An 18,266-nucleotide genomic window follows, 5' to 3' on the forward strand; every position below is an offset into this window, starting at 1 on the left:
AGCTCTTGGAGACATTTAACTGTTGTTGGCTTTGATAGTATGAAAAAAAATGAGCATAGAAAGAGTCTGAGGCAAGAAACTAGATCTCTAATTGATAATTTTATTAAATTCTCTGTGCTATTACATAATTCAAATTCTCTCATCCTTTCCTTTTTTTCAAAATATTTAAAGACTGCTTAAAAGCCTTGGATAATTTCTCATTATGCCTAATATTAAACCAACTTCTATAGCATAAATTCTCAATTATTTGTGATCTCTAATCAGCTAAAATTTCTCCCACCTTTGTGACTTCATACATAAGGATCCCACTGCCTGGAATGTATTTCCTTATTCATTTGCATACCTAATTTTTTCACATCAGGTAACTCATATTGCAACAAGGGAAACTTAGTCAACACAAAACTAATTATATTAGAAGGAAGAATATGATAACAGGAATGCAATCAAAGGGTTGCTATGGAAACTCCAAAGAAGACTGAAATTTGATTAAAGGCAGAAGTAACTGAGATGGACCTGAAAGGATAAATATAACTTTTATTAGCAAAGGTATTGAGATGGGGAAATTAGCAGAAGAATCAGGGAAGATGTTGAGAAGCATGGATGATATTGCTAGATTTTATCTTCCAGTTTGGCTAGGGTATATGATATATAAAGAGGAGTGATAATAAGTCTGGGAAGGTAAAAATGAGATCCTTCCCTTGTAATTCTGATTGCCAGGTTAAGTTATTTGTATATAATCAGGAAGGAAGAGCTTTGGGTAATATTTGACATAATCAGAGTTACACTGAAATCAGATGAATTTGGAAGCAGTCAGTAGGATATCCTGGAGACCAGTTAGATGGAATTACATGAGCCCAGGAAAGAAGGAATAGAGGAGAGATTCTAACTGGTGACAAGAGTGACTAAGGTTTAGTTAAAAGATGAGTCACATAATTTCTGTTTCAACGTTTTTTAATATAAGACTGTATGTAAGAGCTTTGGTACCAGAACATCCACAAAGTTTGCTGTCCCTAGAATAACAAATTGCAGGAGTGTGAGAATTTAACCTAAAGTAGAAAGAACTATTATGGAAGTCTTAGCTTTTTATGGCTCCCTATAATGCCTGTAGATTCCAGATGAAAACTAGGATTTCTTCTGCTGAACAAAACATTCTATCAGGTTTAAGAGTGAGACATTAACAAATCATGAAGGTTTGATTTAATATTAAAGGAGAAGATATTTTCCTTGAGTGACTAGATATTTACAGATATAAATATTTCAGACAGATTTAAACAGTGTAAATCTTGAGTGCGTGTTCAAATGTCTTGCAACATGTCAATATTGGGTATCATTTCTGTTGATGATGTTCCAAATATTCTGAAACATAAAATCCAAGGAGGAACTTTGGTAAACAAGTTGAAAGAAATTTTGTATTTAAGTAAAGTATTCAACAGTATGAAAATAACAAGAATTATATGATTTGTTGTCTTCTTAAGCTTCACCCCACAATTTCTTTGCTTTCAACTCATTAACTTTAGTAACAATTGTTGCTTTTAATGTGGCAACTTACAACTTAAAAGTTGTTATCTGTCATGAAGTATTTTCACATAGCTGGAAAATAATAAACTACAAAACTGAAAGTTATCTTCCAGACTGACGAAACATTCAGGTCATTTTCTCAACCATATGGCAAGAAGGAAATTAAAGGCACAACCTATAACCTACATAAGATCTAGCACAGTAGAATGTGTAATACAGTGAAGGGTATGTTGTTTCTATTATTTCACAGGAAGGCAAGCAGTGTGGAACATACAGAGACAATACTTTTGTAGGAGTGGCTATCGTAGCTATGCTCCCTGCGTCCTCTTACCCCCGGCCTGACCGAGCAGCTGGTGCTGGGATGTGCCCACGGTGGCACTCAGTAAACACTGGCTGCCTTTGTCATATGAAGGTTGGCATTACACTGACTGAAAATGGCCCAGATTTTGCTTGTGTAGAACAGGCTATTATGTAATGAAACTAGTGAGAGTGAAGAGAATCATTTACCAATCTTCTCCTCTGCCTCTACAACACTATCTATCCTGCACAGCTCTTTAATTGCCATTCTCTTATTTCCAGGCACACACACAAATCCCTTACCCCGGTCACAGTTCTCTTCATCACTGCCGTCCACACAGTCATGAATTCCATCACAAATCCATCTAATTGGAATACAGTGGGCTTTATTTCTGCACCGAAACTGAGCCTCCTTGCATTCATTCACACAGTCCATCTGTTCGAATACAAATGGGCACTGCAGTTTTCATTAACGACCACGATACAGTCACAGGCAAAGTAAACATGCAGCTGACACTACAGGGGATTTATTAGACTGTGCACTTTCTTTTATGTTGGATTTAATGGATATAACCTCTACAAATGACAATGGAGTTTAGAATATGGACAGCATGAAGATTCAGGTATTTGCTGAAATTACTGTATTCAATGTACTTGGCCTAACATTTTAGACAGTGCTAAAAATCAAGATTCTGTCTCTTTACTCTATTTTCATTACATTTGCTTTCCCAAACCTAATTCTAGTAATTCAGAGATTTTAATCAAATGACTTTACCTCATCTGAACCATCAGAGCAATCATATTCTCCATTACATTTCAAAGATGCTGGAATACATCCTCTGCTGGCACATATATATTCACTTGATGAGCAAGTAGGAGAAGCTGAATAAAATTATAAAGATGAGATTTAGATTCAGTGAAAGAAGAAAAAAGGCTGGTTTCATAGATAGAAGCATACATAAGTATATAAAACATTCATAGATAGTAATGAAGAGAGTTTAGGTTATGTGAAACATGTTCAACATCTGACAAAAAACATTCATTTAAAATGTGCTGTCCAATATTATTGTATTATATTTAATATCCCCCAATGATATAATAGTTTGTTGAGTCTGTATTCAACTAACTAAAGGAGAAGTGGAAAAAATCTATATCTTTTATTCCTTTGATTTTGAAGAGTTAAGCAATTTTTTTCATAATTTTAAATTAAATTATTTAAGAGACAAAAGTCTCAAATTATTTTCAAAACTATAATATGATTTAGTAATCCTTGGGAATGTTAATTCATATATACATTATATAAAGTTAAAAATGGAAATCTTGCCATGACCTCATAGACCCTGTGATCATCTATTTAGCTGTGCTGACATAAATGTCATATTTGCATAAGTTTTAATAAGTATTTTTGCTTGAGGTTTTAAATGGACAATATAAAATTGTATATATAATTAACATAGTCTATAGACTTTGAAGTACTCCTTAATGATACAGAAAATAAAAATCATGTAAATAGATAAGTTATTACTAGTACCCAATCTCATTGACAAAGAATATGATAGGTGCCTTTGTCTGTGGGTTTGACTTTGCTAGGCTGGCATTCATACCTCCAGGATTCTTGGCCTTATCTTAGACCACTAGGTAGCCAAACACACTTACATAATGACTTCGTGGTCTCAATAGCTTAATTCAGGGATGCTAAAAAGCTTTTTCCTCGAGTTTTAATTCTTTTTAACTGGTAGTATTTGCCTAGGGATCTATATCAGTAAGGACTCTAAGAACATGTCTGGATTTAATAAGAAAAAAGATGTGATCAGTGAGCAATATGGACCATGGGCGAAATACTGGCACATGGTAATGTGTGTGCCTTGTATCTGTTATTCTAACCTAGTTTCTCAAAGTACTGTTTTTGTGGTTATACACAGATTTTTCCCCAGTAATTTTTTTCTGTAAGATATTATTAAAATATCTAAGTATAAAATTAAGTTTTAATGAGCATATTTATAAAGCTATACTTAAGAAATAAAAATGCATAAATTGGGTGTTTTCTCCTATATTCTAGTTTTGCTTCCTAATTTTATTTTGATTTTGGGCCAAGATGCAAATAGAAATAATACACGTATGCTTTTTCTCAGTTGGTGCCATGTTAAAGCTACTACATTTGGTTTCATAACCTTAATTTCCCAAACTGAAAACCTGACTTTTAACATACTCACAGTTTCTACATATTACATCTTGCTGTTTTGGAAAAACAATTGCAAATGGTGTGGAAAGATGCAGAAATCAGAAAATTGAATTTGGGGAAGTAAAACTTGGATGCCAAATGTAGTGATGCTATTACCTGCCAAAACACTTTTGAAATGTGTGTGTAGGGCACACCACTTAATTTATCCACAGATATTTCACATTATTCCTGAGAAGCAGTAAATACTTTTTGCCAGTTTTTTTTTTTGTTTTTTTGCTGTTTTGTTCTGGATGTTATTGCTTAAGCTAAAATTCTGTCAAATTAACTACCAGCTAAACTAAAAATCACCTCAATCACTTTACCTGGCTCACAGTTTTTCTCATCGTCTCCATATTTACAATCTTCGTGGCTGTCGCATGTCCATTTTGAGGGTATACACTGACCATTGGAACACTGAAACTGATCTTTGGAACAACTTGTTTCACAATTTCTCTGTTCAAAGCACACAGACATAATTAAAATTAAACTTTAGGAGAAATGTCTGCAAACGCAAAAGACAAGTAGAAACCTTGTGCAAAGAAACCTGAAAGTGTAGAATCCATGTCCACCACAAATAAGAAGCTCAGATGGTCATAGTTAAGGCTATGTCTGCATGACAAAATTATAAGATTTTTGCATTTTCATTTATCTCTGTGAGTCATCATAAAACTGAAAAAGGTAAAATGAGCATAATTCCCAAGAGTTTATTATATTAATTAAATTGCTCCAAGTGGGCCATTTTCTAACAGGCAGTTGTGGGGTAATATGATTTTAATAATTGTAGGTGACAATGAATAAATAGTATGGGGAAATAAATGGGATAAAAATTGTTTCTAAGCAAGTTTCTGATATCTAGTCCATTGGGAGCAGGGTGGAAGGATGACCGTGGAGCAAGAATTCTAGGGCAAATTTATTTTGCCTTGGCAACACTTCCCCCAGTGTCTCTTGTTTCCCTTCTCCCCATCTCTCTCCCTCTGTTCCTGTCCTTTTACAGTTTAGTTGCTGTTAATAATCCTTCTTCTCTGTTTTGACATTTGTTCCTAAAGAACTTGAAGTGAAATGTCACAATGGTCACTTCTGCTAGCTCGCATATAGATTGTCTTTGGAAGTCAAACAAGAGAGTGGATGTACCTTTAAGGGCCTTTCAGTTCTTTCTATCAGATCAATGGAAGGGATCCACTAGAAATTTATCTCCCTTGAGACCTACCAGGCTGGCCGAAATGGGGTGCCCCAGTGAAAGGTCTTGCTGGAATGATGCTTTTCTATTGTTGAGCAATTTCTATTGTTGCCAAAATGTACTTGCCTTCTCCTTCCACAAAGGGGGCAACACTCACAGCTTGTGAAACTCCCAGTGAGTGAAGCCTGGTGAACTATTACTCCCTCCTTCTTCCTAGTTTAATCTCCATGTGAAGAAGGAGAATTTACTGTCCAGATTTCTCTAATTTTCTTTGTTAATGACAGTTTAATTAGACTGCCTACTATATATTTTTTTATCCTTCCTTTTTTCTTCCCTTCTTTTCCAAGTATTGAGGGTTTAGTATTGGCCAGAGTTTCTTAAATAAGAATATAAAGAAAACTAGACTTACTCCTGTATTTGATAAATTCATAGACGAATAGGAAAGACCAACACTTAGATCAACAATTGCAATAAAATACATTAGCTGTGAAAATAAATGGCTATGGTTTTAAACATATGGATTCTTAAGGTTTCCAGGAAAGACTTCACAGAGAAAGTTTAAAGAGAAGTGGGACTATCTAAGAAAAGGCTTTTCAAGTGTAAGGATAATTAGAAATGTGGCATATCTGACAGGTAAGCTATGTAATGTGAATGGTGTAAAAGACACTGGAGAAATAACCCATGTGCTCATCATGAGAAAGGATTTCATGCTTTTTTCTCCCCCATGCTCAGTACTGTGCTCAGACATAGTAAGCACTCAATAAATATTGCCAAATAAATGAATGAATGAGTGGATGAAATAGCAAATGTGAAAACAAGGAATATAAATTACAATCTCACGTAATTGAGCTCCATGAGGATAGAGACCATGTCAGTCTGTGAACTAAATATCTAATACTGTGCCATTATGATAGCTGCTATAATTGGTAAAATTCATGAATGGTTATGTCAGCAATAAGGCTAATTTAAATGAAAACAGCTGAGTAAGCCATAGCATTGGTGTGTCTTCTAGATACTTTCATCTTCAGAAGGTGTTACTTCTATACACTTTTTCTATCATCAGAAAATTTTGATCTATACAATAAATTGCAGTATAGCTGATATGTATACATGTGGTTGATACCTGGGGGATATTCAATTATTATTTTAGATACTTAAAAATATACAGAAAAATAGAATAAGGAAACCCTTGTGGTTATCATGCCTGTTTAACAATTATCAACACTTCATTATTCATGTTTCATACATCCTTCTTCCCACTTTTTTATATTCAGGACTATTTAACATAAGGACAATAGTATCAGAATATTAACAGTATCATAAAATTAATAAAAGTTCTTTAGTATTAAGATATTCCTAATCCATACCTAAAATTTCCTCATAATCTTAAATATATAAAAATGTTGTTTGGTAAAATAAGGACCTAAAAGTTTATACATTGAATTTGGTTTAAGTTTCTTTAAAGGTATACCTATTTTCTGTTTTCCTAATTTTCTTAAATGTCATTTACTATTTGAAGAGACCAGGTCATTCTGTTCTACAGAATGTCCCACATTCTGAATTTGGTTGATCGATTCCTAAGAATGCTAATAACCTCTAAAGTGACTTATTAGCTTTTTATTTTTTAAAGTATTATTATGAACTCATGTATTTTTATACATTTATTGCATTTTCATCCATTATAGTCATTTTCTTTCTAATGTTCAAACTGTCCCTTTCATCAGTGGAAACCCTGATGGAAAGCTCCTATGTACTCTGCACACTATAATTCTAATGGTCTTGTTTTCTGGCTTGATAAAATGTTAGCAGCTCTTTTTGTCAATTTCTTTTCTCAGACCTAGAATTAGACATTTTTCAGAGGAATTTCATTTCCTTTAAGTGGCAAATGGTATTTGGAGGTCATTATGTGAATTCTAGGGATAGTCTTTAATGCTGGGATGTGATTTGTTTTAGGAATTTTCAGTGGCAGAGCTAAGAATTGTATATTTTTAGAAAGATAAAGTGAGATCTCTCACTGATAAGTTTGAATTTAACATTACAGGATTTTTATTTACTTTCTTTGCTTCTACATTTGTACCTCCCTTCTTTTACTTAACATTTTTGAGTGATAATAACATTAAAATAATTAAGCAGTTGAACTATCCTACTCTCAATATACATGATTTTCAAACTAATAAAACCAATATCATTATTAACAAAAAGTCTATGAATACAGGTTAAGAGTCCTTTGCATTCTTTTTGTCCTGATAATTTATTATACTGGACTCAGAGGCCAAATACCATATTTTAAACTCACTTTAAATAATTCTTCTCTATTTCTGCCAATAACTTGATACACACTTAAAATGATTCAAGTTTTTTTTTAATTGTTTTAGCTGGATATTAGCAAGTGAATTATATTATCAGGTAACATTCATACAAATACTTATCCTGACAATTTTCCCTTTTGTTTCTAATATGAGAGCATCTCATAGGTAATTCTGTTTTCCAGACATTTGTTCAGTTCATCTTTTTATTGTCTGTCTCTTTCGTTTTTGTCAGTTCAATCTATCAATTTAGCCTTTAGAAAGAAAATAAAAATCAACTGCCCATAGTATTAACCACCTCAGTACATGGAGACTGAATGTCTGTAAGTACAGAGAAAGGCCACCTTTAAGAGAGTTAATTTCATTCTCTAGGGGCATTCATGAAAATGTCTGGATAATGGAGATACAGTCAGTCACTATATCCACGAACTTAATGGCATGAGGAAAATGGTGTTAATAAGATACCTATTTTCACACGAACAAGAGTTTTGAAAAGGAAGTGTTTGATTCTGCATATGTACCTAGGCCATCTCATAAATAACATGCAAGATGAACTCATAAACCCTAAACAATATATACCCACCTCTTCATGTTTCACAGATTACATAGGGCTGGTAGAATAAATTTTTTAAAGAAAACAGAAACAAAACATTTTCATGGTATGGATAAGTTTACATGAAATGAAAACTGAAATGTTTAATATAATTTTTGAATCAATGGACACTAAGTAAATACATATCTAGACAGTGCAAGATTTTTAGGTCCTCTATGAGTTTTTTAAAAATTTTGTTTTACTTGTTTTATGAATACCCCTGAATAGAAGTGGTATTTTTCAACTTCTGAGAGATCTTTTCAAGTTCAAGGTTTAGGTTTCCTGGCTTTTAGCAGAGAAGTCAACATGTTTGTTTTCTAAATCTAGGCTCCTGAATGTGATTAGGGGACCTTTCCAAGACAGGGAGTAAATGGAGAATTTTCCAGTCCTGATAAGAATACCTGAAGACTGGGAATGACCTAGTTTGTGTGCTTCTCTAAGAAGTAGAAACCTATGGTGTTTTCCAAAGAGGCAAAAACTCAGTGGATACCGAGGAAATTAGCCTGAAACTAGAGCATCAGGAAAGAGTCTCTTTAGTTGAACCTATAGTCAGTGGGAAGAACTTCATGAGGGGTAAATACATGTGCTTGTCAACCAGAAGAGCAGAGCTGGTTCAAAGAAGCTGATGAAACCTAGAAGGAGCTAGGGTGCCACTGAGGACCCAAGACCTCATTTTTCTTTCATTTCTGATTAGACTTGATTGTACACATGCTATGTCCCTGATAATAACATGGGAGATCAATAAAAGAGAAAGCCATGAAAAGTAACCATTATGGACTTTTCTCTGTTATTGGAAAGTGAAGGTTTAGGGTCATTTTAGATTTGATTGAGAAAAATATAACCATGTGTCACTTTTAAAGCTCCATGGAGTAATTAATAGCTGAAACACAAATGCATAGATGCATAGACAGTGAATTATGTGAAGTCTGACAAATGGTAACACAATCTAACAATCTAAGTTCATAGAATTATCCAGAGAAATTCTAAACTTTTTCACTTAAGCTGTGTGTACATAGGACTTATTATAAATGGATGTGATTCATGAACTAAGCAAAGCTGAACCTGTGGTTTCATGAAAATTGATGACTTACATCGACGTCTATGACTATATCCATTGAAGAAAGAGACTCAGGAGAAGAAACTGTTTAAAATGCATAAAAATATTAGTCCTGAATATAAATACTGCAGCAAATTTATGAACAAATTCACAGATGGCAAGGGCATCAGCTATAGGGAATAGCATTTCCAAACATTTTATTCCCAACCCAGCCATTCACCACTTGAGGTAAAACAGACTATAAAATTAACTGTCAATAGCAGTACAAGAGCTATTCCCTGTGCTGGGTGTGTGCTGCACAGCACATAGATGTAATACTACTTATCTCAGTGTGTCAGGAGCAAAGTGCATTTCAGAGCTGTCCATGTTGCACTCATTGGCTTGAATAATAACAATTATAAATGTGATTCTAAAGAACTGCTTTCTTTTTGCTTGATTTTGCAAAGATGCCTACCTCATCAGAGCCATCTGCACAGTCAAAATCTCCATCACACCAAAACCTTGAAGGAACACAGTCCCCATTGGCACAGAGAAAATCTTTCAATGTACATGTCTGTGGCTCTAGGGACAGAAAAACAGCACAGGGTTATCCTATTTTTTGCAGCCACATTCTAAATATGTGTAATATACAAAATGTTTATGATACACACCAGGAGATGGCATTAAGGAAAAAAGAGGTTAGCCAAGCAGAACCAATACATTGTTCAGGGAAAATATTTCATGAAGCTCCTATGGCACATAATATAATGATTTTTTAAATTTATTTTTCAAGTCATAAATAGAAAGTAGCATTACAAAAACAAATTGAAAAAAGAGGAAAAAGATAAATACCTAATGTTTAATAAAAATACAGCATCAAAGTAAAAGGCATGAGAATCCACATATCATAAAATAAAAATAAGCCTTTCCAGTTGTTAGAATTCTAAATTATTTTATATATTTACTTTAGGTAAATAAAGCCTTTTGCATATCTGTAACAATGGGCGTAGTCTTTAGTTCTTGACTTTTTATTATATTTTTTTTATGAGTTGCCAATTCTTCTATTTTATACTCAGAAATATATAGAATTCATAGAACAAAAAGTGTATGTGGTGCTTCAGCATTTTATTTAAAAAATAATAATGATAATAATAAGGGAGAAATGTGGGATTCACATATAAATCAAGTATAAAAATCAAACAAATATTCATATTTGACCTGATTGTTTATAATTCATAATGCGTGATCAAAACCGAAAGTTTCTGTGATGACTGCCCTTGCACTGTTCACCATGTAAGAACTTATTCACTATGTAAGAATTTGTTCACCATGTAAGAACTTGTTCATTATGCTTCAGAAGATTGGAGACTGTTGAGAATTAAGCTTGGGGTGGATTAATGATTGTGCATTGAGCATTGACTCCCCTATACAGAATTTTATTGTTGTTAACAACCATTTGATCAATAAATATGAGAGATGTCCTCTCAAAAAAAAAAGTGTTTGTGGTGGTATTACTGGACATAACTAGGTAGTTAAGCATTGGAGGGACAGAGGAAGGTGCCTCCCCTTTTGAAAACTGCCCATTTGTTTATGTAATTGTTTGTTTATGCCCTATATCATTTTCCTGTCATTTTAGATAATTTGCCAGTTATTGATTTAATTATTTTTCATTATATTTCACTTAGGACATAAGCCAAATAATATGACTTGCTACTTGGCTTAACTCTTATGTAAATATATTTCATCTGGACAATGAAGCAGGACTTCAGAAATATGTTCTGCAAGTAATCGATATGACTGCTGGAGATAACCTCTTGTTTTGCTTTGGTTCTCTGAGTAGAACTATGGTATGATGAAAGATCCCTTTTTGTTTTCTTTATTCATTATATTTCCAGCTGTCTCACCCATGATAATATCCTTATTCAGGTGAAGGAGGGACAAGAGAAATTAAGTTTAAGGAATATTCATATGAAGTCTGATTTTTCACATAAAGAATGAATAATTCAGCCTGCACCTGACTATCGCTCTACACAATCATTTGGTGTCTAGCTGTAGGGTAACATCTTGAATGTTTGGTATCCTAAAGGCTCCTATGTATCTACATAAAGATCCCTCTTGAGAACACTGGAAGAAGTGTGGAAAGTGTAATAAGCACTTTGTTCTGCTCTGGGTCTTACTTTATCTTAAAATGTGAATATCAGGCTTTATAGACAAGATACTATTCAGTAGAATGGGAAAAAGCCACTAACTGAAGGATCCCCCTCATTTCTCAACACTCCTTTGTTCAGGGAGCATGACAACAGCAGTTTTTCTTTTTGTCTTTGCATTATATTTATATATACTATGCCTTAATCTTAAAAAAACACCTTATTAATACTATTACTAACTATAATAATAATAATAATACAGCTACTAATTGCTCATTTCTTGTTAGACACTAGGTGAAGTTAATGCTAAGTACCTGAATTAACTAATCAATTAACCCTATGTATGAGGTAGGTGCTATATTAATTGGCCCTTTTTCAGACAAGTAAATTGAGGCACACAGAGGTTAAGGAATTTGTTCTGAATCACGCAGCAGGTGAAAGAGCTAGCATTGAATTTGAATTTAAACAACCCAATATACCAGGGCCTATATTTTATACTACTATGCCGTATTGATGCATCTCATAATATTTAGGAAGGAATATGTGTTCACATACTACAAAGATTAACATAAAAGAAGTCAATTACTTGTCCAAAGCACATGGCTAGCAATGTCTATTTCACTTAATAGAAGCAAACAGTTTTTCACTTATCATCTCCATACTGAAGCCATGTCATCCTCCTATATGAAGACATATGCAATTTTACGCTCAGGAGGAAATAAATTATAGTGAAATTAATAAATTAATACTAAATTCACTTAACAGTGGAAAATAACAACCAAAAAAGATTTTCATTAAAAAAATAGAGTATATTTAAATCAGATTGTGTTTAGATGTTTATAAAAGAGCTGTAGAAACATTTAATTTTATGGGCTTGGGGGTAACTGAACAGGATAATTTCCCTTTAATAGTCTAATTTGCCTTTATCCTAATTTGCCTTTATCCTAACTAAAAGCAAGTATGTTCATCATGTACTAAACAGCAATGACTTCACAGGTTTTGACACACTTTGCTATAGAGAGGGTTGAACGTTGCTGATGTAAGATTATAAAAAGTTATATGGCCAATAGTTCGAGTCACTTGCCCAATAGTTGCACAGAACATTTGTTCTACAGAGACTTGTCTTAACATTGTTAATGGTTCTATTCTGACGTGGAAGCAGAGCAACTGAGTGATTTCTTGGGAAAAGATTTTTTTCAGTGCAAATGGAAATTCTGTATATTTCTCCCATGCTTTTGAAAAATGCCAACAAGCCTACTCTGAATGATAATCATGAATTATTTATAAATATACAAACATCATCAAGGAATGGGGTAGCTGGTCAGTTTTTAACTCTGATCTGTATGCCTCAGAATCTTTTGTGACTAGATATCTGAGAAAGAAACTCTCTCTTGAGGAAAGTAGAATTTAGTTACGAGAAAAGATCCTGAGGGGGTGTATTCTTCATTGTTTATCTTACCTTTGATCTTTTGTGGGTAAAGTAAAAGACCAATTTTTAGACCATGGCATGATAGCATTTTCTTGTGAAAAAGAATCAAGAAATTGACTATACCTAGAAGATAACCCATCCAGAAAGATAATTTGAAAGTGACATTTTCCCCAGTATTTCTAAAGTGCTTTTCCCTCACTACCTTTCTCTGGTATTACCTATGTCCCCAGATGTAAAGTAGATAGGGAGTCACACACAAGAACAATTAGCTAGGTTTTCCATAAATGCATCTAAATATGCCCGAATGACAACTAAAAAGCCCTCAGAGAGCATGTTTTAGAAAGCTGATCTGGATTCTATGATAACAAATAGTAGCATCATGTAGACAGGTCACGTCCTTTGATACTAATGGGGACAACAACATAACAGACTTGGAAACAAAAAGAGTTTCAGCAACCATCTTGCCCAAAAACTAAGAAACTAAGTTCAGAAAATAGAAGTGACTTTCAAAGCCACAGCATTAGTGGCAGAGCAGAAAAACTTCCAGACTCCAATTTCTGTGCTGAGCATATTATCATAAACACATGGTGATAAGTTCAAAAGTCGTATGCATGTGGGTGTAAGCATCTGAGGAGAATTTTTAGAACACAATTAGTTTAACTGACATGCTATACAAATAGTCTTCTGATATAAATTCAGTGTGAAAGTACTAGAAATTCAAATAAGGAAGGCACAGCTTGTCTCTCTAAACCTTAATCTAGTAGATTAAATTATTTGATACTTTTAAATCTATTAGATTGTTAGTTTTTTTTTAATGCAAAGATATTAAGTCATTTATTTTGCACATCAGTTAGAAGATATACATGCCATACATATTTGTTGCTAGTTAAGATAGTAAAGATACTGAGATTTCTTAAATATTTTCCAACCTTTGATCTAGATTACAAAATAAATCCAATAACAATGACATTTTCTTATTCTTGTAAGGAACCATTGCTGGAGCCAAGTGTCCCTGCTGAACACTTAAGGGAAATGATAGGCAGCTGATGATAAAATGACAATGGATTAATTATCCGATGTAAATTTAATAAAGTAGAAAGCATTTTAAATCTAAAACATAGCTGGTGGTTAATTGTTCCACTACTATTCAAACTTTTCCCGTATCTGTACCTGGAGTGATTCCCAAACAATTTAAAAAGTAAATTCATCATGTCAGATTCATAAACAAAGAATTCTAAAAGTAATTTAAAAAATAGATTGCTAATATTATAAACATGCACAGGCACTGAGCCAGACTCTGGAAAATAACCCTAATCTCTAGAACATTTCCAGATATTTAAACAGAAATTCAGATAAATGAGGCAATGAAATGCAAGTGAGTGTTGGGTGATGGAACGCGGTCATGTAAAAAATAAAATGTTGCCGTTGTTTTTAACTATAAGGCTGATTTACTATCTCCGGTATATTTCACTGCTTCATAATAGCTAATGATAACTGCCAAATGTGAGCCAAAATGCATACCATTGATACGATATTTAGAGAATATAACAATATACCACTGCCCTTTTGGTTATATTATTGTCATACACACACACACACACACACACACACACACACACACATTTAATTACATGATGTATAATCGTAGGTACAATATACATTGTAATTATATGTATATAATGATATATAGTTCTATTAAAACGACATGCATATGTTTCAATAGATTATAAGACATTTGAAATATATTAATAGCATTTTAATACAGCAACAGTATTTCTTCTAAGACTATCTTTTATATGACTTATTTTTTGGTTCTTCCCAGAGATACAATGTATTTTTTTTCACTGTTCATAGACTCAGTTTTTGTCTGTGCAGAACCGCTGGCATTTTCAATGTTTAAACCTGCCATTTCTTCCAGACTATTCAAGATGTTATCTTCAAACACCACTTAATTATCTAGATCCTTTTGTCCTTTCTCTTACATAGTACATGTTTAACATGTTACCAACTCTGATGCTTGTCCCATGTGTGCTTTCTATTCTTCCGTGTCACAACTAAAATACGCTTCATTCTTGTTCACTATTATCTCTCCTCTGCAAAATTATCAAAATTATTTGTCTTAGGCCACAAGGTCAGAATGAATGGGAACTAAAAGAGAACCACACATAATTGGGGCTTTTATACTGTAATGCTTGATCGTGCAGCCACTTCTCTCGCTTTTGCTTAAGGGTTCTATGGCTTAACAGTGATTTATCAACAAGTTTCCACGGTGACAGGCTGAGAGGCAGTGTCCTTCTTCCTGCTTTCTTGTATCAAAGGCTGACTTAGGGGATGTCCGTGAAATAATACTCAGTGATTTAGAAGACCCCAGAAGATTCAGCAGCAGGCTATCTCAACCCCTCAGTTTTCTATTCTTATTAAAGCAGTAACCTAACTTCTCACACAATTTAAATTACCACTTGAATATGAGGATTTTTCAAGATTAAGCCTTCAATGTTGTCTTTTCACCTATCCTTTCTTGTTTGCAATTTCCTTCAATTATAGGGTATTTCCTACCTTACGATAATTAGCACTATATGTATCCAAAATTAACTTAAGTGGTTATCTGTATATTTAAGCTCTGAAATACACAGAAAGTACATACATAATTGAAATAAATAGGAAGTGTATACATAATTGTTTCTTCTTTGTATTTAACTCTTCTATTCCCACCACCCTTACCCTATTAGGTTTTTATTTTAATCGCTGGATAAAATCTGAGAACATGCTCTGAAAATTTTTTTTAATTACTGATTAAAGGAACCTATGTCACTCTAATGCCTTTCTGCAATGTTCTTCACCTTTCTAAAGATTTTGATCCAGTGGGAGAGATCTATGTGAAGAGCGATTAATGAAGGTCCCCATGTTCAGAGTACTTGGGGCAAAAATTGAAGTTCCTATAACCAGGACCCTCACCGGAACCTAAACTACCTGATGATGTAACTGGCCTGCTGCAAGGCTACTGTTTTCACACCCGTAGGCAATAAGCTGTTACTGACTGAGTCACTATATGAAGAGCTCTGCCCAGGGTTTTGGGTGGAGGCAGAGACAAAGGAGGATTACAGACCTGCAGACTGTTGGATGCAGATGTGATTCTAAGTGCTCCGCCTATTGCCAGGAGAGTAAAGCTGAGTAACAAACAGTTTTACCCCAAGAATGTTCTGTTGTCATTTCTGGGTCTCACTGAATCCATAGTGAACTTGCCTGGGGCTGAAACCCATTGGCAAGACAGTATTTCATAATTATAATCATCCAGAGATTTCGTACTTAAATATACCTGATCCTCAAACATGAGTCAGATTAAGTTTTGAAAGTTATTCAGAGCATTAGTTGATATTTTACAAACTGAATATCCAAGTGGTTTATAAAGGCTGGGATTTTAGGAATGTTTGCTTTTATATAGTATATCCCTCTGCTTTAATATAACAATTTCTATTTTGTCTCCCGTGTCTTGGGAAATGAATGTTCTTAATCCAATACATAAGAGTAAACATTATTGTTACCATCAAATCCTTTTTGGAAGTGGTAGAATATAAATATTTAATAAATGAAATTTGATTATTATCCTATTTTAAAGATGATAATATTGCTTCCTTTATTTAAACAGCAGTGTAAGAAAGTGTCAGGAAGAAATATATTCAGAAATCAATGCTAGAATGTAGAAATACTGTCACAATTTTATATACTGCCATACTTTAAGAAAGTAAAATTGTTGGATAATTACTGTTTTTTAAAATTTATTACATAAAAATGCAGGAAGCAGCTGATGTTAATAGTGTTATTCTATTTTCAGAGAAAAGCATCCTGAATACATATGGTGTTCACCACTCCAGGGAGAATAAATGATATTTCACTGAAAGATGCTCAGGGGTGAATTTGTAGTGTAAAAGGATTTGAGACTGAAATGAAATGAATACCATCCGTTAAAGAATGATATGTTTTGCACTGTCTCCACCTCATTCAGCTCTTTGTACGAACTTGTATCAAGGGCTTTCTTCATTGCATACTAATGGGTTGCATTAAATCTCATGATACTTTCTTACCAATTCTGATAACTGTAAGAAAATAACTCCCAGTATGAGCATTTCAATAATTCTACCATTTGAGATTCAGGTCAATTTAGTCTGAATATTCTTTCCAAATGTGAATATATGTATAAAAATGTGAACTGCAGGACAGACAGTCTCAAAATTATACAGTAACTGACCTAAAAATCGCTATCCTGCTTATTGAATAGGCTGCCAAGCTCACAATATTCTCAAGGAAGAGTTACTTACTACAGTTTTCTTCATCTGAATTGTCACTGCAGTCATTTTGGCTGTCACACCTCCAGTGATCTGGAATACAGTTGTTGTTTTTACACTGGAATTCATGAGGCCCACAAGTCTTTTTCTCTGTAATGGAAAGAACCCGAGTTTGCACTGTTGACTTCCACGTGGACATCCTCATGATACCCTCACTGCCGTGCCACATCCAGGGCCTATTACAGAACCTCAAAACTTGATTCAGTTACTACCTGAGATGCATCTCATAAAAACTGAAGGAAGTAAATGAATAAAGTTCATCCTTCTGTCTTGTTTTAGGTCATTATTGCCCATGATTTCATCATAAGCTAACTATAAAACAATTGATTAGAGCCACCCATTTAAAGTCAACACAAATCAATCAATTAAAAAACGGTCAAAATTATCCCCAACTGCCCTTCTTATGAGGCTACTCCTCCCCAAGCCACTTTCTATTTCTGCTATAAAATGGCAAAAAAGAAAGGTTATTAATCAAACTCAGGTCATCACCTTGTTTTCCTCCTTAAGAAGTTATTACTCATTATCTCCTTATGGTCAGCTGATTCAAACTCACAGGTTATAAGAGAGTCTAACTTTTAAAGATCTTGAAAATGAATAAAGGTCCACCTCACTGGAACTTCTAAGCAATCCCACTGAGTACCAGGAAAGGTTCTAATTTGACTTTTATTTTATAAATGACAGAACAGACTCTAAAGTTTAGGAACTTGATGAATTTTAAATATAATTAAATGGCATAAGATATATAAATATATAAAGTGTGCTTTTTCTTCCTGACTTAGTTCTCTTTACATCAAATCTGTGTCCATATTGGCCAGAATCAGAATGCATACAATAATAATTTATTTATTTAAAGTTTAGGTCATATAGTTTAAAATCTCTACAAGAGTAATATCTAACTATGTAATTGAAAGCAGTGCTCTTAAACTTTAATGTACATACATATAAATTGCTTGGGAGTTTGGCTGAAATGGAGATCGTGATTGAGTAAATCTGGATTTTTCATAAATTCTCTAGGAATAACATTGTCCTTGGTCTATGAAACAAACTGTGTACTAAGGGTCTAATACATTAAGATGGTGTAAATTTAATAACATAAAAATAATTAAATTATAAATGTCACTGTACAATTTAGGACACATTTCCCCTTCATATATATAGATCAACTCTTTATTCTCAGCTGTATTAGAGATGGACAGTAAC

At 33.6% G+C, this 18,266-nt stretch overlaps 1 protein-coding gene across 6 annotated transcripts in view; it reads right to left on the reverse strand.

Annotated features, from left to right (window-relative positions):
- LRP1B (LDL receptor related protein 1B) overlaps positions 1 to 18,266 on the reverse strand; it is a 1,876,014-nt gene that overhangs the window by 136,130 nt on the left and 1,721,618 nt on the right. For 5 of the 6 annotated variants that reach the window (XM_073241389.1, XM_073241392.1, XM_073241388.1 and 2 more), the window contains exons 67-71: positions 17,040 to 17,156; positions 9,623 to 9,729; positions 4,360 to 4,489; positions 2,591 to 2,697; positions 2,119 to 2,251 (exon numbers count right to left, since the gene is read on the reverse strand). In XM_073241389.1, the coding sequence (XP_073097490.1) occupies positions 2,119 to 2,251; positions 2,591 to 2,697; positions 4,360 to 4,489; positions 9,623 to 9,729; positions 17,040 to 17,156 (594 nt within the window). The remainder of the gene's footprint in view (positions 1 to 2,118; positions 2,252 to 2,590; positions 2,698 to 4,359; positions 4,490 to 9,622; positions 9,730 to 17,039; positions 17,157 to 18,266) is intronic. The other variant, XM_073241391.1, reaches the window with a different exon arrangement.

This window comes from Manis javanica, chromosome 7 (genome assembly GCF_040802235.1).
Source record: "Manis javanica isolate MJ-LG chromosome 7, MJ_LKY, whole genome shotgun sequence".
Lineage (NCBI taxonomy): Eukaryota > Metazoa > Chordata > Mammalia > Pholidota > Manidae > Manis > Manis javanica.